The sequence below is a fragment of the Pithys albifrons genome, chromosome 17, assembly GCF_047495875.1.
Source record: "Pithys albifrons albifrons isolate INPA30051 chromosome 17, PitAlb_v1, whole genome shotgun sequence".
NCBI classification, from domain to species: Eukaryota; Metazoa; Chordata; class Aves; order Passeriformes; family Thamnophilidae; genus Pithys; species Pithys albifrons.
Window position 1 is genome coordinate 14,143,798 of NC_092474.1, and position 20,410 is coordinate 14,164,207.

The 20,410-nt window shown below is 60.2% G+C and overlaps 1 protein-coding gene across 7 annotated transcripts in view; it reads left to right on the forward strand.

The window, feature by feature from the left end:
* The window catches only part of OSBP2 (oxysterol binding protein 2), a 121,547-nt gene extending 109,176 nt beyond the window's left edge, over positions 1–12,371 (forward strand). For all 7 annotated transcript variants that reach the window (XM_071571932.1, XM_071571928.1, XM_071571930.1 and 4 more), the window contains 7 exons: positions 1,300–1,545; positions 5,737–5,857; positions 6,679–6,782; positions 7,074–7,169; positions 7,538–7,722; positions 8,973–9,193; positions 9,342–12,371. In XM_071571932.1, coding sequence (XP_071428033.1) covers positions 1,300–1,545; positions 5,737–5,857; positions 6,679–6,782; positions 7,074–7,169; positions 7,538–7,722; positions 8,973–9,193; positions 9,342–9,484 — 1,116 coding nt within the window. In that variant the 3' untranslated portion in view covers positions 9,485–12,371. The remainder of the gene's footprint in view (positions 1–1,299; positions 1,546–5,736; positions 5,858–6,678; positions 6,783–7,073; positions 7,170–7,537; positions 7,723–8,972; positions 9,194–9,341) is intronic.
* Positions 12,372–20,410: the final 8,039 nt, after the last annotated feature.

Here is a 20,410-nt window from a genome sequence, read left to right on the forward strand (position 1 = left end):
ATTCACCCCCAGAACAAGCAGCCCATGGACAACAGGCAATTTACCTCCTCCCAACAGCCATTGAGATCCTCTCTCAGTGCATGGAGAGGTGCAGGAGAGGCAGCAGCTCCATGGGCTTTGGAGCTGACACTGTGGGAAAGGAGGGGGAGGAGGAGGGAGCAGAGCAGGTGACTTGGGGAAGTTGGTTTGGAAACGTGGCTAATTATAGCATGAACCATCAGTGAGTCCACTGTGCTCCCTGAGTGATGGGATTTCTCATTCCATGGGCTTCACCTGAATTCCTGACCGACTAGGAGCATTTCTGGGGTGCTCTCAAGTTGTTCTAAGATCCATCCCCTCCCCAGGGAGTGCAAAGATCCATCTGAGATCCAACCCCTCCCCTCTTGTGCGAAGAGCTTCTTAGTTTTCCCTCCGAATGAGCAAACCTTCAGCACTGAAAAGGAGGAGAACGACTTGGGTGGGTTCATCTTCCTCCCCCGTGGAAGGGTTTTACATCACTGTTGCCCAAGGATGGAGCTGCCAGCTTCATTCCTGCATCCCTGAGTTATCCCAGATGATTGGCTCTTTGTGTGGATGTGATGCTGCTCTTTCTGCACAGCTCTTTTCTTGGATGCTGTAAGATCCCTGCCACTTTCAGGCTAAATCCCTGAGTGCAAAATCTAAAAACAGCTAAATCCTGGAATCTGGAGTTTGTTTTCTTTAGCATGAAATATTTAACTTGGCTTACAGAAGTTCTCCCATCCTTCAGCCATCTGCTCCTAAAATGTATTTCTTTATTCTGAACTGAAATGAAAAAGTGAATTTCATGTGTATTTGAGGCAGAAGACCTTGTGAGGCTCCATCCTTCTTTCAAATTTTTTTTATTTCAGTATTTCCAGAGCAAAAAATAAGGGTACTGTCATGGGGCTGGAGTCCCATGAGCAGAGAAACCCCCAGAGCAGGATTTTTGAGCAGCTGGGTCAGCCTGGCACAGGGGTGGCTTTGAGAGGAGGTGGTGAGGACAACCTGGGGAGCAGCACATCCTTGTCCCATGTCACTGTGTCCAATGGGATGTTCCCTGGGAGGCAGGAGGGGCTGGTCTTGCTGCTGACACTCATTTTGGGGGTCAAGACTGATGCCTGGGATGATCCCTGGTTGTCCCATGAGGCTGCCCCACACCTCAGCTGGGGACTCCAAGCCTTGGTGCTCCCATGACAACAGTTTGTGGCGCAGAGCCCCGTGTTCCCTGCCTTGCTTTGGGGTCTGTTGGTGTCTCTCAGGTGTCTTTCCTGCTTCTCTCACCTGTCCTTTCCCCTCCAGGTGAACTTCAATGAGCCTCTGTCGATGCTGCAGCGGCTCACAGAGGACCTGGAGTACCACGAGCTGCTGGACAAGGCGGTCAAGTGCGAGAGCTCCACGGAGCAGATGTGCTTCGTCGCCGCCTTCTCCGTGTCCTCCTACTCCACCACTGTGCACCGCACGGCCAAGCCATTCAACCCTCTGCTGGGGGAGACCTACGAGCTGGACCGGCTGGAGGAGCTCGGGTTCCGCTCCCTCTGCGAGCAGGTGGGTGGGGGCTCGGGGTGCCCTGTCCTGCTGAAGGACACTCAGCACCTCCTCACACACAGCCTTCCTCAGGCTCTTCTCCCAGCAGTTAGTGATAGGACAAGGACATGGACAAGTTGGTGGAGTCCCCACCCCTGGAAGTGTCCAGAGAACGACTGGACGTGGCACTCAGTGCTCTGATCTGATTGACAAGGTGTTTTTGGGTCACAAGTTGGACTTGATGGTCTTCGAGGTCTTTCCAGCCTCTGTGATTCTGTGAAATGGCCTCAAGTTGTGCCAGGGAGGGTTCAGGCTGGATATCAGGATAATTTTTTTCCCCGAAAGGGTTGTAAAGCACAGGCTGCCCAGGGCAGTGGTGGAGTCACCATCACTGGAGATGTTCGGAAAACAAGTAAATGTGGCACTTTGTGATAGCAGTTAGTGGGCATGGTGGGATTTGGTCAAAGGTTGGACTTGATCTTGGAGGGATTTTCCAACCTGCAAGATTCCATGATTCCTCCTGGCAGAGAGAGCCAGTGGGTTGCTGTTGGCTTTGGCAGGAGCAGCAGCAGCACAGCCCAAGGCATGTTTTGGAAGCAGAGTGTGCCTGTCCCAGTGCTGCAGAGCAGGAGGAGGGGAGGACAAAGGTGTCCATCACTCTGCCAGGTCTCCTGGCAGCCCCCTGGAGCTGGAGCTCCTGTCACATCTCAGTACTTGAGCAGCAAGGGAGAAGCTCTCCTCACCCCGCCTCCCTTCTACCTATGCCCAGAGAAGCTGGGGCTGCCCCATCCCTGGAAGTGTTCAAGGCCAGGTTGGATGGGGCTTGGAGCAACCTGGGCTGGTGGAAGGCAGAGGGGTGGAATGAGATAAACTTTAAGGTCCCTTCCAACCCAAACCCTCCTGTGAATCTGTGATTCATTTGATGATTCAATGCAGTGATGCCCCAAGCTCTTCCAGGCTCTCTTTGTGCTGGAAGGTGTCTTAGGATCTCATTTCTTTCCTGCTGAAGTTTTTAGTTTCACAGCCTGGGGAAGGCCCATGAGCTCTGAGGGGCCCATGCTCTGAGCACAGAGCACAGCTGGAGCACACTGAGCAAACAGCAGGTCTTAAGTGACTGCCTGGGCTGCTGAATGAGTTGTGACCTGTAGAGATAATTGACTGTTTGATGCTTAGCACAGCTGGCTGGTCCATCCTGGATTCCTGGGGAGGAATGGGGCCGTTTGTTACCCCTTTGAGCAGGACACCCCTTTGTGGGGGCTCTCTTTTCTTTTCTCCAGAAGGTCTGTGTCAGGACACACTGGGAGTGTGTGGTGAGGAGGCTTAGGCTGGCACCAGCATCCCCATGTCCCCCCAGTTTCCCTTTTCTTTGGCTCCTCCAAGTCACAGCCCTTTGTCCCCAGGTTTGGGGTGGTCACTGCAGCAGGTGCCAGGCTCTGCCACCAGCTTCTCACAGGACACCCAGGTGTGGGCAAAGGCCCTCCCTTGGTGGTGGGTGCCCAGACCCATCAGACTCCCACAGAGCACTGGCCTTGTGTTACATCCCGTAACATCCCATCCCATCCCATCCCATCCCATCCCATCCCATCCCATCCCATCCCACCTCTCACTGCTGCTCCGGGCAGTGACAGGGAAAAGGCTTGTGGGGCCTCCTGGAAGTGTGACCCTGTGCTTATGTCACCAGAAAGGTCCTGCAGCAGATAATCCCCAAGATTCATGTCTGCTGTCCCCTCATAATTCCCAGAGCTGTGTGCCCAATGTCACCTGGATCTGCTTGTCCCCTTGTGGTCCATCCTTGCCTCGGGAGCTTCTGCCTGTGGCTGCAGTGAGGTGGGACACTGCCAGATCTCAACACTGCCTGCACCCCTGCCTACCCTCCTGCCTGCCCTCCTGCCTGCCCTCCTGCCTGCACCCCTGCCAGCCCTGCCTGCACCCCTGCCAGCCCTGCCTGCCCTCCTGCCTGCACCCCTGCCTGCCCTCCTGCCTGCACCCCTGCCTGCCCTCCTGCCTGCACCCCTGCCTGCCCTCCTGCCTGCACCCCTGCCCGCCCTGCCTGCACCCCTGCCTGCCCTGCCTGCACTCCTGCCTGCACTCCTGCCTGCACCCCTCCTGCCTGCCCTCCTGCCTGCCCTCCTGCCTGCACCCCTGCCAGCCCTGCCTGCCCTCCTGCCTGCACCCCTGCCCTCCTGCCTGCACCCCTGCCAGCCCTGCCTGCCCTCCTGCCTGCACCCCTGCCTGCCCTGCCTGCCCTCCTGCCTGCACCCCTGCCTGCACACCTGCCCTCCTGCCTGCACCCCTGCCAGCCCTGCCTGCCCTGCCTGCACCCCTGCCCGCCCTCCTGCCTGCACCCCTGCCCTCCTGCCTGCACCCCTGCCCGCCCTGCCTGCCCTCCTGCCTGCCCTCCTGCCTGCCCTGCCTGCACTCCTGCCCGCCCTGCCTGCCCTCCTGCCTGCCCTCCTGCCTGCCCTCCTGCCTGCACCCCTGCCTGCCCTGCCTGCACCCCTGCCTGCCCTGCCTGCACCCCTGCCTGCACCCCTGCCCTCCTGCCTGCACCCCTGCCCTCCTGCCTGCACCCCTGCCCTCCTGCCTGCTCTGCTCCCAGGAGCCAGGTCAGAGGCAGCCACGTCCCTCCAGCCGCCCCCCAGTGCTGTGGATGTCACAGAGCTCAGGGTCACCCACCTCAGCAGCATCACACCTCCCTCGCCTGGCAGAGATTCCTGGCCTGGGCCATTGGAAGTGGGTGTTCCCATACCAGGATGTTCAATGCATCCCTTAGCCAGCAGCACCTGGGAACAGTTAAAACACCTGGGTGGATTTATCAGCCTCACTGGGGCTGTGGTGCTGAAGCCCAGGGCTGCCTGTCAGGTATCCCTGGACACCGCTGACCACATCACTCCCACACCTGCCTGTCAGGTGTCCTGGGATACTCCTGACTGCATCACTCCCACACCTTCCTGGCCCTGTTCTCATTCCTTCACCCTCCTCTTCACCACCCTCCTTCCTTCATCCGTCTTCCTCCCCAAATGAATAACCTGCCTGGAACTGCTTGCTCCAGTTGGTCCCAGTTTTCCTCCATCTGTACCCAGTGTAGTGTTCCTGACCAGTTCCACAGCAGCCTGATCCCTGGGCACAGCCCTCTGCCTGCCCTGGAGTCCCTCCCTCTGCTGCCACAGCACAAGAGCTTCATCCAAAATCAGGATCAGTGTAACTGGGAGCAAACCTGCTCCAGAACCTTCAGTGGAGCCTCTTTATGCCCCCCAGAGTCATTTCAAAGGGCACATTTTGATGACAGTGTGACTTGGACACAGGACAGACAGACAGTCAGACACCCTTCCCACTGCTCTGAATTTTCCTGTGCTGCTCAGCCAACACACCGAGCCAAGCGTTGATAATCCAGTGCCCGAAATCCAGTTATCCAAATAGGATTTCCTCCTACTGGTGGCTGGGATTTGGTGGTGAGGCCTTGGCTCTGCCTGGGTGTAATCCTGACCTCGGGGCGCTCAGCCTGTAATTACAGCAGTGAAAATCATCCCTGAGCTCTGTGTGTAGAGTCTGTGGGGCCTGGGCATGGGTGGCCTGTGCCAGGCTGGGCTGTGCCACCAGGTGAGCTCCTGCATGAGCAGAACCCTCTGCCTGGGATGTTCCCTTTTGGGCTGCTTTTCCAGGGCAGTGTGATGTGAACATCATCTTTACCAAGTCATTTTCAGGATTTAGGCTGTCATATCCACTTTTCCAGCCCAATGTGTCTGTAAGGACGAAGCCAAAGTCTTGCTGTGTGTCTTGGACAACTTGGAAAACTCCTCCTGAGTTCCGAAGCAGAGCAGTGGGAACTGCTGCTGTTAGGAGAGGTGCTGTTGCACTGGCATAACTGGGATGCCAGCACATCCCTGTTTCTCAGCCAGGATCCCTGGAGAGCAAGGCTATGTCTGGGATCATGGCACAGCAGCATCCCATGGTGACGGTTGCTCAAGTTAAGATTTTATGGATAATGCTTTGAAATGAGCCTTAGCATGTCCTGGCAGGAGCTTGGTGTGCCTCCCTTTGCTGCTGGGGCACCTCACCAGGGGTCACCCTGATGACCAGGAGGAAACTGGGGTGTCCAGGGAGCATCCACAGTGCCAAAGCTGGCATGGACCTGTCTCCTCTCTGAGTAGTCCTGCTGTGAGCACTGACCCAGTGGCCAAGTGACCTAATGGGCTGTTCTCCTGTCCCCAGGTGAGCCACCACCCCCCAGCTGCTGCCCACCACGTGTACTCCCGGCGAGGGTGGACCTTGTGGCAGGAGATCACCATCGCCAGCAAGTTCAGGGGCAAATACCTCTCCATCATGCCACTGGGTAGGTGTTGGGCACTGGGAGCATCCGGGGTTGGTGTGCCCTGCACTGCTCATGCAGCACCCAAAGGCCAAAGCAACTGGTCCCTTGGGCTCACCAGGGGCTCTGGGAATCCCTTGGGCTCACCCGGAGCTCAGTTAATTCCTTGAGCTCACCTGAGGCTCTGTGGATTCCTTGGACTCGTGGAGGATTCTGGGAATCCCTTGGGCTCACATGGGGATCTATGAATTCCTTGGGCTCAGACAGGACTCTGGGAATTCCTTGGCCTCACCTTGGGTTCAGTGAATCCCTTGGGCTCACCTGGGGCTCACTGAATTCCAGTGAAGGCCAGATTTGTGCTCCTGACCCAATATGTGACAATAACACATCTGCCCTGGGAGTGGAAATGATGCCAGCTGCAAAGGGAGGCTGCTTTGCTTTGGGGTTCAATAAGCTGCCTCCTTCCACTGTTTTATTTGTCTTCTGCCTGTCCCTGGGCTGGGCATTGTGCCCAGGGCTGTTCCCAGAGCGGTGCCAGTGCCTGGCTGGCTTTGGGGCACTGACTCAACCAGGTGGCACATTTCTGACCTGCTTTAAAATGAGTGTTTTTGTCAGAGGGCAGCGGGCCTGGGAGGTGTTGTCCCTGCCTCCCTGGGGCAGAGAGGGGAGGGAGCATGCAGCAAAGGGAGGGATGAATCCAGAGCCAGCCCTGGCTGGGGGCAGAGGACGGGGGATGCAGGCAGAGGGGCTGGCATGGATGTGAGGGTTGGCACAGGGCTGGGGTGGTGGTGGGCTCTGGGTAAACATCTGCCCTCTCTGAGCTCAGGGCACCCCTCTCTCCACAGGTGCCATCCACCTCGAGTTCCACTCCAGTGGCAATCACTATGTCTGGAGGAAAGTCACCTCCACTGTGCACAACATCATCGTGGGCAAGCTCTGGATCGACCAGGTCAGTGGCTGTGGGTGAGGGGCTGGGTCCTGCCTGGCTTTGCTTGGCTGGGCATTGCCCTCCTGGGGTGCTCCTGCCATGATGGAAAGCTGTGCTTCCCTAGCAGGGACAGAGAGAGGCTTTCTGGAGCTCTTCATGGCTCTTCCCAAGGCCAGCAGCTCGGTGGGGCAGGGTGGGGTGGCTGCTGCAGGGGCTCCAGCCATGGTGCTGTGCCCAGTGTTGATTGGTACCTGCTCTACAACTAACACCTGCTCTGTCTCTCCCTGCTGTGGTTCTGTGTCTTTTATCCAGTCTGGTGAAATAGAGATTGTTAACCATAAGTCCAAAGATAAATGCCAGCTGAAATTTACCCCCTACAGCTACTTCTCCAGGGATGTGCCACGAAAGGTGCGTACCCAGCAATGGCCCTGCTCCTCCTGCCAGCCTGGGCTGGGGTGAAACCTGGATCTTCCTCTGGGCTGGGCTCCCAGGCTCCCAGTACCACTGGGATGAGCCCCAGCATGGGGCTGAGGGGCTGTGGGTCACCAGGGAGTGCTGGGGGGACCTGCATGTCCCGTGTTTGGAACCTCCACGGGCTGGAGCTGCAGCACTGAGAGCTGGGAGGGGTTTGAGGGGCAGCAGACCTACCTGCATGGTCAGGATGGGCACAGCTGATGTCCAAGGGGACACAGTGCCAGGTCCAGCCTCTCTGGGTGGGGCACTGGGAGGGTGTTCTGCTCCTCTGGGCATTTCCCAATGCCATCTCTCCCTGCCAGGTGACAGGGGTGGTGAGCGACGCCGATGGCAAAGCCCACTACGTCATGTCTGGCACATGGGATGAGAAGATGGAGTGCTCCAAGATCTTGCACAGCAGCCATGGCAGCACCAGCATGGAGGGCAAGCAGAAAACTGTGTACCAGACACTGTCCCCAAAGGTCCTGTGGAGGAAGTACCCCCTCCCGTGAGTCCCCTTGGTGTGGGGTGCTGGATGGGGATGGGATGGCATTCCCTCATGGAATGGGGGGCAGTGGTATGCCCAGGCCTGAGGATGTGGGAGGGGACCAGGACTTTGGGGGACCAAGTGGCTCTTTCTGGGGTGGAAGGGGAGAGCAGGTCCCTGCAAGGGTGGGGGGACCCTGGAGCAGTTGGGGAACTAGCTGGGGTTTTGGGGCTGTGGGCTGTGGCAGGGAGGGGTGTTGGCTGCTTTGCCTTGCTTGGCTATCCTGTCCAAGTCACTGTCCCTCTGGAGATCAGTCCTCCCTTGGCACTTCTGCCCACAGCAGGGCTTGGGCATGTTCTTTTGGGATGGAGACTACACCACCCACTGCCCTGGGCAGCTGTGCCAGGGCCTGACCACCCTTTCTATGAAGGAATTTTCCCAGTATCCAACCTCAACCTTGACTGGCACAGCCTGAGGCCATTCCCTCTCCTGTCCCTGTGCCCTGGAGCAGAGCCCGACCCTCCCCCCCGGCACCCCCCTCCTGGCAGGGATTGCAGGTCCCCCCTGAGCCTCCTTTTCTCCAGGCTGAGCCCCCCCAGCTCCCTCAGCCCCTCCTGCTGCTCCAGCCCTTTCCCAGCTCCGGTCCCTGCCCTGGACACGCTCCAGCCCCTCAGTGTCTCTCCTGTCTGAGGGGCCCAGAACTGCCCCAGGGCTGGAGGTGCCCCAGCAGTGCCAGCACAGGGATGGGCACTGCCCTGGCCCTGTGACACACCATGGCTGGCACAGCCCTGGGGCCACTGGCCTCCTGCCCACCTGGGCACACCTGGAATAGTGTCCAGCCACTGTCACCAGCACTCCCAGGGCCTTTTTCAGCTTTCCAGACACTCTGCCCCCAGCCTGGGGCACTCCATGGGGTTATCGTGACCCAAGGCCAGGACCTGACACTTGGCCCTGCTGTCCCTCACCCCACTGGCCTCAGCCCATGGATCAGCCTGTCCAGATCCCTCTGCAGAGCTTTCCTGCCCCTGGCCAGCCAGGAGGAGCCCAAGTGTTGGCTGCAGCTCACTGGGGATGGCTGAGGTGGAGCAACCCCTCCTGATGCAATGGAACAGGGAAACCAGAGGGGCAGACACACCATGGCTGGCACACATCTGATTTGGGACATCAGGAGTGGATCGGTGGGACTGGGGTGGGACATGAGAGGCTGGGGGGCCCTGCCTGAGGCAGACCCCACCCCACCCCCTGACCACCCCACGCCTCTCTGGGTGCAGGGAGAACGCAGAGAACATGTATTTCTTCTCGGAGCTGGCGCTGACGCTGAACGAGCCCGAGGAGCGCGTGGCCCCCACCGACAGCCGCCTGCGCCCCGACCAGCGGCTCATGGAGAGCGGCCGCTGGGACGAGGCCAACGTGGAGAAGCAGCGGCTGGAGGAGAAGCAGCGAGCCGTGCGCCGCCGGAGGGAGGCCGAGGCCGTGGAGGCCCTGGAGGAAGGTGAGGGGCTCCAGGATGGCCACGGGCAGGGACAGTGTGGGGCAGGAAGGGGGTGGAGTGGAGCCTGTGTGGCTGTGGGAAGTGTGGGAGTCGCCGGGTGGACGGTGGCAAAACATCCCTGAAGCGTGTTCTGTTCCTGCCGGGACAGGGAAGGACTACGAGGGGTACATCCCGCTGTGGTTCGAGCGGAAGGTGGACGCTGTCACCGGGGAGCTCATCTGTGTCTACAAGGGTGGCTACTGGGAGGCCAAGGACAAGCAGGACTGGAGTGTGTGCCCCGACATCTTCTGAGCCTCACCCACGCTGGGGCCACCTCACAGGACACCGGCACAACCTGGGGACAGCCTGGGGACAGCCTGGGAACAGCCTGGGGCCAGCCCGTGGGACAGCCTGGGAACAGCTGCAGGGCCAGCCTGGGGACAGCCCGAGGGACAGCCTGGGGACAGCCCCAGGGCCAGCCCGGGCACACCATCTCGCTGGTGGCTCTCTGGGCAAACCCAGAGTGAACACATGCAGAGATCCAAACAGGGATTCCAAACCTATTTTTTTACGCACTAATAAATAGCTTTTTTTTTTTTTAATGATGGCTTTTTCAGCGACTCATTAGGAGTGAGGACACGTGGAGCTGGTTGGGGTGAGGATGTTCATTGCCTGTGTCCTTCAGTGCCTCGGCTCCATGGGCCGAGGCGGCACCTTCCAAAGATGCCCGGGCTGTGACAATGCTGTGGCTTGTGTGAGCTCTTCTCTTTGCCATTTTTTCCCCCCCTCCCATTTCTGTGTGGACTTTATGGAATTATTTTTTTAAAAAAAAAGAATCTGCTCCTGGTTCAGGTACCTTCAAAGATGGACACGAACAACCCAGAGTCCTGCTCGACAAACTGTCCCCAGGGGCCATAGCGCTTGATCCCAGAGGCTCTTGGTGGTGCCCGCCGTGCCCAGTCATCCCAGTAACACCAGCTGGGGCATTGCAGCTGGTGACTTTGGTTTTTTGACCTGGTTTTTGTTTTGTTCTGAAGAGCGTTGGAGCTGCTTCCCCTCAGTCTGATGTGTTCAGTCAAGGCTGGGGACTGTCTTTAACGTGATGCTTTGTGGGAGTGGTTTGAGTGAGGTTTGGTTTGGTTTTCCTGTAACCACAGCCGAGGGGGAAATGGCCTTGCCGAGGTCTGGAATGCCAGGGACACCCAGTGAAGAGGTTTGTATCCCAGCGATGCTCCGTGTCCCCACTCCGTGTCCCTGCATCCAGGGGCTGGCAGGAGCCTGGACCTCAGTGCCAGGTTTTCCAGCAGCATCTGGTTGGGAGAGGAGGGAAGACATGCCGTGGTGCCACTGGGAGGGAGCCTTGGGCCTGGATCTGCCACCCCTGTGTCTTCCCCCTCCAGCCACACAGGTCTGGCTGCAGTGCCCTGGCACAGGATGAATCCGAAAAGTCCTGGCTCCCTTCCCTCTCCTCCCTCATGGCTGGGCTCTCCCAGGAGCAGCTTCAGGTCACTGGGGCTGAGGGAACCCCTCATGCCCCTTGGCCCCTCCTGTGTGCCATGGCCTTTGGCAGCCCTGGAGGCACTGGGAGAAGTGGAGTGAGCACTGCCCATGATTGGCACAGCCCAGGAGCAGGGAAGGGAGCAGGGGTGGCAGCCCCTGGAAATGGGATCCCCTGAGGCAGAGAATGTCAGGGAGAGCTGGACACCTGCACTTGCCCCATTGGATCTCATTTCTGCTGTCTTCTTCTCTGGCTCTTCACCATGTCACGCTGGCGCTGCCTCCCGGGCTCAGCCCGCCCCAGGCTGAGCCGCCACATCCACGTGGGAAGATAATTAGCAATAACGAACTTCGAGGCAACAGTAACTGGAATATCCAGGCTGCACATGGGACACTTATGCAATCAGGTTCCTCATCCATCAGTCTCCTCCTGGTCAGCTTCCAGCACCTCCATCCCTGTCTCCCCCACAGCCCCACGTGTGCAGCCCCTGCAGCCCCATCACTGTGGGGAGGGACAGCCCCCACTGCTCCCAAGGGACCCTTTAATCTTATTTATTTGCTTCTAATTTATACATATATATAAATATATATATAAAATTATTTTGCTTAAATTTCTATGGTACACAATAGATGAAAAATGATGAAGACAGAAGTGTCTGTCTGAGTTTTTGCAGCACGAGTACGAGTCCCCGAGGCCTGGTGATGGTGATGGAGTGACTCCCGAAGCAGGGATGGAATGTTTTGCTCCAAAGCTGGATGCAGTAGCATGGAAAAGGTTTTCTAGAGACATTCCCATCTGGAAATGATGTGTTGGGGGGTTGAGGGGAGGCACTCAGGATCCCTGGGAATGTGATGCTCCAAACTGCTTCCCAGCATTGTGGGTGTCACAGCAGCTGTTCCACCTTGTTCACTCTTTCCACACCCTTCCTGGAGCTTTGCCCTGGCTTGGGAAAGCCAATGCAAGTCTTAAATGATCCAGACTTCCTTAGATGTGGGAATGAGCCTGTGGAGAGCTGCCAGTGTCCTGGCCTAGGTGTCCTGCCTGGGAGGGCAGAGGATGCTCCGCACTGATCCCGGTGCCACGAGGTTGGTTTGTGGCAGCACCAAAGTGTCCTGGGGGGTTTATCCCACTCGAGGCCTGAATTTGGTTTGTAAAATGGGCTACAAATTGAGCTTTTCAGAATGCCTTACTTTGCTTTTTGCTGTGTCAATGCAAGTGTCACCTGGGAGCTTGGAGAGGGGACAAACTCCAGCACAGGCTGTTCCCGAAGCTGGATCCGGGTGTTCCAGCAGCGGAGGAGGGCGGGGAGTGGGATGTTGCTCCCTAAGTGCTGGCTCTGAGGGTCCTGCTGGGCTCAGGGGCCCTGAGAGGTCCTCCCTGGTGTGCCCCCATGGCCACATCCATCTGCAAATCCCCATCACAGCCCTGCACAGCTCCACGGAGCGTGGGGGAGCATGAGGAGCACCCCCAGCCCAGGAATCCCCCGGAGTTCAGGATCGTTGGAAATACTGCTCCATCTTCCAGAGTTCATCTATCAGCAGCACTTAACCAGAGCACCATCTCCTGGTCCTTCTGTTCCTCGTGGAGGATTTTAATGTCATTCCACTGTAAATGCTGTTGAATGTATTTTCTTTTTGAACAATAATATATTGTGAGTGATCCCTCTTCTCCTACACGGAAATAAAACTTGGATTCGGGAGTTTTAAAAGCCACGGTGCTGAGATGGTCACTGGGGGGTCCTGGAGGAGCCCTGGGTGGGTGTGGGGCACAGGCATGGGGTGGAGTGCAGAGGAGGGACCATGGGAGGTGACCAGGGGAGGAGAAGAGCCAGAGAATGTTGTCAGAGGTTGCCCAAAGGACAAGGAGGTCCAGGGAAGGGGTTGTTCAGGGAAGGAGGAGGATCTGAAGGGAAGTTGCCCAGGGGAGGAGATGGTCCAGAGAAGGTGTTCTGGGGGGCAGGAGGTGGTCCAGGGGAGAATATGGCCCAGGGAAGGTTGTTCAAAGGAGGAGGTTGCCCAGAGGATGAGGAAGCCCAGGGAAGTGTTTTTTTAGGAAGGAGAAGAATCCATGGGGAAGTTGCTGAGGGTGGGAAATACGCAGGGAAGATGGTTTGGAGGGAAGAAGGACCATGAGAGAAGATGGTTCAGGGGAAGTTTTTCAGGGTAGAAGGTGTCCAAGTGGAGAAGGTCCAGAGAAGCAGGAGCATGAGAGGTGGCCCAGGTGGAGGTGCCCATGGAAGGAGGTTCTCTGGCAGCAGCAGCTTAGAGGAGAACCAGGGAAGGGGTTGCCATGGGAGGAAGGAGGAGGAGATGTCAGGGGGTGTTTCAGCCAAGGGAGAAGATAGTGGCCCAGAGGAGGAGGAGCAGGGAAGGAAGAACAGGAGAGGTGGCTCAGGGGAAGGTGCCCAGACACAGGGGTTCCCTGGGGATGGTGGGAAGGAGCTGTCCCAGGGGAGTTTGGGCAGGAGGAGGCCTAGGAGAGCCAGGGGAGGGTCTGGGCAGGGGCTGTGGAGGTGGGTGGGGGAATCACAGGCAGGCTGAGACTGGTCCTGCAGTCGTTGCCAGGAGACAGAGACACACAGCACTGCCTGTCCTGGTCCTGCTGGCTGTCCTGGCACTGTCCTGGCACTGTCCTGCCTGCCCCAGGTGAGCATGGATCAAGGCTGGGGTGGGGGACCCTGGCACTGGGACCCTCTCAGCCCCTGCTGACCCCTGGGGGGTCCCTGCCTGCTCTGAGGGCAGTGTGACAGTGGGCACGGCGTGGGACAGTGGGCACAGCGTGGGACTGAGGACTCTGCAGCTCTCAGGGGCAGCTCCTGTGCCAGAATGTTGACCTGAGGGAAAACCAACCTCTGTGCCCCCATGAGCCTGCAGTGGAGCCTCACCCCGGGGGTGGGTGGGCAGGGCTGTGTGGGGCTCACCATGGTCACTCTGAAGCCTGATGAGTTCCTGGAGGCTTGTAGAGCAGGTGCCCCTCACCATGCCCTGTGCTGCAGGCTGGGCTGGCAGCCTCAGAGCTGGAGGAAGGTGCTTTCCAAGGCCAGAAGTGCAGTAATGGTCACACAGGTGCCCAGGACCAACACAACTTTGCCCTGACAGGCTTGTCCTTCCATTCCATAGTGGTGCCCTTTGCAAGCCCAGGGTGCTGCCCGGCCTGCCCGGCCCCCCTGGGGAACCCCCTGGGGGACTTTCGCCCAAACCTCCCCCCGCCCCACACACACACACTTTGTGCTTTGAGACTCTCAGCACCTCTTTCCTCCTGTCTGCAGCCCTGAACTCAGGGAAGCAGCTGGAGCTGGCAGGGTCCTGGGCAAGGAAACACTGGGACATGGGCTGGACCCCACTGATGCCCAGCTGAGCCAGGTGTGGGGGGTGGGAAGGGGGGTCACGTTGTGGTGTTGAGCTGGGGGTGCAGTGGGGCACTGATGCAGCACCAGCACTGGGGTGCTCCTGCCTTGTCCCCCCAGGGAGCACCCCCTCTCTGGGGGGGCCACATTCCCTGTTCTCCCCCCTGCAGCCTCCAGGTGTGGGGACCACCAAGAGCAGCAGAAACAGGGACATCCTTCCCAACACCATCCTCACAGGCTCTGGGATGGCTGGTGAGTGGGGACAGGGCACTTTGGGGCTTCCTCGGCTCTGCTTTGCCCCCCAGGCCCCTCTGCCCACCCCCTGTGCCAGCTCTCCTGCAGAGCAATGCCTGGCTGGGAATGATGCTGAGGCAGCATCATGGAAAGCCCTGGAGCAGCAGGAGCAGCTGAGGGAGCTGGGGGGGCTCAGCCTGGAGAAAAGGAGGCTCAGGGGGGACCTTCTGGCTCTGCAATCCCTGCCAGGAGGGAGGAGCTGGGGGGGGGGGGGGGGTTGGGCTCTGCTCCAGGGCACAGGGACAGGAGAAGAGGGAATGGCCTCAGGCTGGGCCAGGGGAGGGACGGGTTATTTTTCAGGGAAAATGCCTTCATGGAAAGAGCTGTCCATCCCTGGCACAGCTGCCCAGGTCAGTGGTGGAATCCCCATCCCTGAAGAGATTTAAAAGCCATATGGATGTAGCACTTGGGGCCATGGGTCAGTGGTGGCCTTGGCAGTGCTGGGGGATGGTTGGACTTAATGGTCTCAGAGGGCTTTTCCACCCTGAAGGTTTCTGTGATTCCGTGATTTCACAGCTGGTGCTGCTGGTATCAAACAAACACACAGCAAAGGTGGAGAGCAAATTGTACCCTGGGAAATGTGCAAAGGGCACTTTGGGACCAGGTCCCCTGGTTTGGGATCTCAGGACTGTCCTATCAGGCAGTGGCTTCCCATTTTTTAATGGAATAGCCGACTATCCCCATCCCATGCCCTGCTGCACTGGCACTGCCCTCCCTGCTGAGCTGAGCCAAACCTGGGAGCATAGACAGACAGACAAACAGACCCTGGTTTAAAAAGAGAAGAATGATATTGTGGCTTTTTCCTCTGGAAGCTCTTGAGGATCTTGCTGCAGAGGGTGAGTTGTCTCAGTGTCTGTGCTTTGGTGCTCTCCCAACGCTCCCTGATAGGAACAGGAATTTCCAGTCCCTCCAAGGTGGTTCAGTTCTGGCTCCTTCCCACCTCTGCCCAGGGATGGGGAGGACTCATTGTCTGCTCTCCCACACAGAGCTGGAAGGACACAATGCCAGGTGTCCCCAGGGTGACAGCAGCCCTGTCCCATGGGAGCAGGAGCTCCTGGAACTCAGCCCGAGGGAGTGGAGCAGCTCCAGCTCCAGCTCCATCCGCACCGAGGACTTCGCTGCCAGGTTCCAGGAGGGAATGGTGGAGTCCCTGCTGGAGGAGGAGGAGGAAGATGAGCTCACTGCGGATGTCCCCACGGAGGGAGCTGACCCGGGGCAGGAGGACTCCTTGTTCCCCACGGGGAGGAGGCTGGGTGACCGGCAGCAGCTGGAGATGGAGCCAGGCAGGCAGCTCTGGGGGGACAGGTCTCCATCCCTGAGGAAGTGGGAGAGCCTGGAGTCTCTGGGAGTGAGGATATCCCGGCTGAGCCAGAGCCACATGCCTGGCATGGCCTGGGGAGGTCCCTGCCCAGCCCCCTCTGCCCAGCCAGCCCTGGGCCGGGGGGACTCTCCCCATGGACATCCAGGCTCCAGGGCAGAGCTGCTGGCCATGACCTCATCTGGGCATCCCCGGAGAACTCCAGGGGTCTCTGCTGGCAGAAGCAGGACCTGGGCAAGGACAGGCTCTGCCGATGCCTCTTGGCCCAGGGCCAGCAGTGCCAGGACCAGGGGACATCCTGACAGGAAAGCCCTGGGCCTGAGGCAGCAGGAGCCACGAGCTCTCCGGGGCCAGCGTGGAGGGAATGCCACCCTGGCTGTGGATGACATGGAGAGGGCAAGAGCAGGCAGCAGGAGGAGAGCTCCCTGCTTGGATCTCCGTGAGTCCAGGCTGCCTGAGGGTCCTGAAGGAGGATGGAGGGGACACCAAGCAGGGGGAAAGGGCTTGGCTGGGCCAGAGACCCTCTCTGGGCAGGGCATGGTGGCAGAGACCAGCCCCAGTTGCTCGTGGGGTTTGAGGGCACTTCGGGGCTCCTCCCTCCCCAAATGCCCCTTTCCCTGCAGGTGCTGAGGCAGCAGTGGCAGCTCCTGGGCCATGTGGGGCCAGGGCAGGTGTGCCACCTGTGTCCTGGAGGCAGCGTGGGAAACAGCAAGTGTGGCTGCCTGGCCAGGTACAGCCCCGGGCTGGCTGGGGGTTGGGGGCTGCCCGAGGGGACAGCCCTGGGCATGGCACTGGAGGGGCAGGGGACGAGGGGATGCTCCTGGCTCTGCCCTCTGCTGGGTGTGGAGACCAGCAGGGATGTGGCCAGGAGAGCCCGGCCCTGGGCTTTGTGTCCCACGTGGTGGCCATGGAAATGCATGTGGAAATGACCATGGAAAAGGAGCAAATGGGTTTGTAACCCCACTCCTGGATGCCAGTGTGTGGTGGCACAGCCAGTGTCACTGCAGAGGAGCCAGGAGGGGACACGAGAGCCGAGATCTGGTGCCAAGACTTGGAGCAAAGATGACAGAGCCAGGTATGCCATGGGCTCCAGGGATGGGTCCTGCACAGGGCCTGGAGCAGAGGATGGTGCCAGAGGCCCAAGAGGGTTGTGGATCCACTGGAGGGGGTGGGCACCCTCTGGAGTCTCCTCCTGCAAAGCTGGGGAGTGGTGACACCAGAGAGGTGGGTAACAGTGTCCCCACTACAGCACTGGCCTGGCACTGCTGCCACGCACCTGGGACACCTGGCACTGGCACCCCACAGACCTGGAGAGGATGGTGAGGTGACCTTGGGATGGCCCAAGCAGGGGCTGGCCAGGCTCTGCCACAGGTGGCAGGGACAGGCTGGGAGTGCCCTTGGGTGGGGAGCAGAGGCTGGGAGGGCTGTGCTGGCCATGGCTCTGCTTTGGGAGGGAAGAGCAGCTGCTCCTGCGTGTGATGGCGGGGCCAGAGCTGGCACCTGGCAGAGGCAAAGCTGTGGGAATGGGCAAAGAGGGGGATTTTGCAGTCTTGGCAGGGGCAGGGAGCCTGTGTGAGCTGCCAGGAGCAGCTGGGGAAGGAGGGAAGGACAAGGTTGGCTCTGCAAGAAGAGAAACTGGAGCTTCTGAAGGTCAGTGCACTCTCAGCTTTGCAGTGGGGCCAAGATCCCACTGGAGGGGCCTTGGGAAGGAGCACACACACCACACCCCTGTCAGTGGCTCAGCCCCTTATCCAGGCACACACATGTCCTGTGGGAAGAGTCTGGAGCTGCCCAAATTCCTAAAGGACCCAACTAGATTTATCCCCAGGAAGGTTTTATTGAGGGGTTGGAGCTTTTAAGAGAAGAATTTGTTGGGAAAACCACCCTTATGGTTGCAGGCAGAGTGGGGGGACTGGTCTTCAGGTCAAGAGGTCCTGGAAACTCCCAGCAGAGGCAGGGAGAGCAGGAATGTTGGGGGTGGGCATGGCTTGATGCCAGGGTGATGGCACTGACCCAATAAACCTCAGCTCTTTTCTGGTGGACATCAAGGATGAGGTGGTGCCACCCCGGCCAGGAGGGACTTGGGCATCCTGCCTGGAGAATGCCCTTGGAAAGAGCCTTCCTGGACCTGGAGAGTGGCCATGGGCATCCAAAAGGAGTGATGTGACTCCCACTTCTCTTGCAGAGGCTCCGGGGGCTGGAGAAGAGCACCCACTCCCTCCTGCAGCAGAGGCTGCAGACCCTGCACCAGCTCCATGTGCTGCTCCAGAGGGAGAAGGTGGACACCCTTTGGCAGCTCCAAAAGACCCTGGAGCAGGTCAGGAAGGGAGAAGGGAATGATGGGGATGTGAGGCAGCTGACAGGGCACAGCATGGTGGGGCACATCCAACCACAGCTGAGCTGCAGAGCTGGGTGCTCCCCACTGAGGGGACAGCAGCCCAGATGTGCTGCTCCATCAGGGTCATCCAGGTGTTTCTCCTTCCCCACGAGAAGGGCTGGTGGGGCTGGTGGGGTCTGCTGAGTGCAGCAGGCTCAGTTCTCGCCTCCCAGGGCAAGGTCTGTGCTGGGGATGGCTCAGGGGAGCAGAGGAGTTGCCCCCTGGGTACCTCCAGGCTTGTCCTGCTCCTGCCAAACCCCTGCTCAGCCTTGCGTGGCTCCAGGTCTTCCCTGCAAGCTCTGACCTGGCTGCAAAGCCAACAGCTTTCAGAGCAGAGGCTGAGCAGGCTCGGGGGGCAGAGCTGGCGGTGCAGGTGCCGCTCTGATCCCTCTCTCCCGACACTGCTCCTCAAGGAAAGGGCTGGCAAAAGCGTCCGGATGGAGCATCTCCTGGGACACCCATGGGAGCCGGCGGTCCCGGGACGGGCCGGGCACTGCCCAGCCACGGGGACCCCTTCGGTGTGTCCGTGCCACGACGAACCCCTCCCCAGCAGTGCCGTGGGACGGGACCCCTCCCCGGCCGCGGGCGGGTGAGTCCCGGAGCCGCTGGTTTGCCCGGAGGCTGCTCCTGGGGGTGATGGGGGTCCCTGCGCCCCCCACCCCTCTGCCAGGGGCGCTCGGTGCCCTCGGACACTCTGCCCCCCCCTCCCTCCCTCCCTGTCCCTGCAGCTCGTCACCCGCGTCCCCGAGCCACGCTCTCCGCATCCTGCGGGGACTCCGGGAGCACATCCAGCGCCGCCTCGAGCAGTGGCAGCGGGTGGAGGGAGCCCTGGCACCCTCGGGACAGGGCAAGAAGGTGATTTGGGAATGAGGAGAGGGCTCTGAGAGCTGCATGGAATCCTTTGGAGAACCCATCAGCCTTTGGACGCATCCACATTCCTGTCCCCGGAGCGCGGGGCGCTGGGATGTGACCCCTCTGCAGCCGCACAGACTCCGTGTGCGATGGGGACGGGGGTACCCGCGTTCGTGTGCCCGGGCAGGAGGGTGGGCAGGGGCAGCGCTGCGCCAAGGGCACGGCTCCGGCAGCCCGCAGGGAGCGGCGGGTCCGGGCAAACCCTTCAGGTGCTGCTCTGCCTTGCAGGGCTGGGGTGGGGGCTCAGCTGGCTGGGCCTCAGAGGGCGTTGGGGTCTCGGAGGGGGTGGGGTCTCGGAGGGGGTGGGGTCTCAGAGGGAATTGGGGTCTCAGAGGGGCTGGGGTCTCGGGGGGGTGGGGTCTCAGAGGGGCTGGGGTCTCAGAGGGAATTGGGGTCTCAGAGGGGCTGGGGTCTCGGGGGGGTGGGGTCTCAGAGGGGGTGGGGTCTAGAGTGGGTGGGGTCTCAGAGGGGATTGGGGTCGCAGAGGGGGTGGGGTCTCGGGGGGGTGGGGTCTCGGAGGGGGTGGGGTCTAGAGTGGGTGGGGTCTCAGAGGGGGTGGGGTCTCAGATGGGGTGGGGTCTCAGAGGGAGTGGGGTCTAGAGTGGGTGGGGTCTCAGAGGGGGTGGGGTCTCAGATGGGGTGGGGTCTCAGAGGGCGTGGGGGTCTCAGAGGGGGTGGGGTCTCGGAGGGGGTGGGGTCTGAGAGTGGGTGGGGTCTCAGATGGGGTGGGGTCTCGTAGGGGATTGGGGTCTCAGAGGGGGTGGGGTCTCAGAGGGGGTGGGGTCTCGGAGGGGGTGGGGTCTCAGAGGGGGTGGGGTCTCGTAGGGGATTGGGTTCTCAGAGGGGGTGGGGTCTCAGAGGGGGTGGGGTCTCGTAGGGGATTGGGGTCTCAGAGGGGGTGGGGTCTCAGAGGGGGTGGGGTCTCGGAGGGGGTGGGGTCTCAGAGGGGGTGGGGTCTCGTAGGGGATTGGGTTCTCAGAGGGGGTGGGGTCTCAGAGGGGGTGGGGTCTCAGATGGGGTGGGGTCTCGTAAGGGATTGGGGTCTCAGAGGGGGTGGGGTCTCAGAGGGGGTGGGGTCTCGGAGGGGGTGGGGTCTCAGAGGGGATTGGGGTCTCGGAGTGGGTGGGGTCTCAGAGGGGGGGAGGTCCCAGAGGGGGTGGGGTCTCGGAGTGGGTGGGGTCTCAGAAGGGGATTGGGGTCTCAGAGGGGGGGAGGTCCCAGAGGGGGTGGGGTCTCGGAGGGGGTGGGGTCTCGGAGAGGGTGGGGTCTCAGAGGGGGTGGGGTCTCAGATGGGGTGGAGTCTCGGAGGGGGTGGGGTCTCAGAAGGGGTGGGGTCTCAGAGGGGGTGGGGTCTTGGAGGGGTTGGGATCTCAGAGGGGGTGGGGTCTCAGAGGGGGTGGGGTCTCAGAGGGGATTGGGGTCTGGGAGGGGATTGAGATCTCGGAGGGGATTGGGGTCTCAGAGGGGGTGGGGTCTCGGGATTGGGGTCTCAG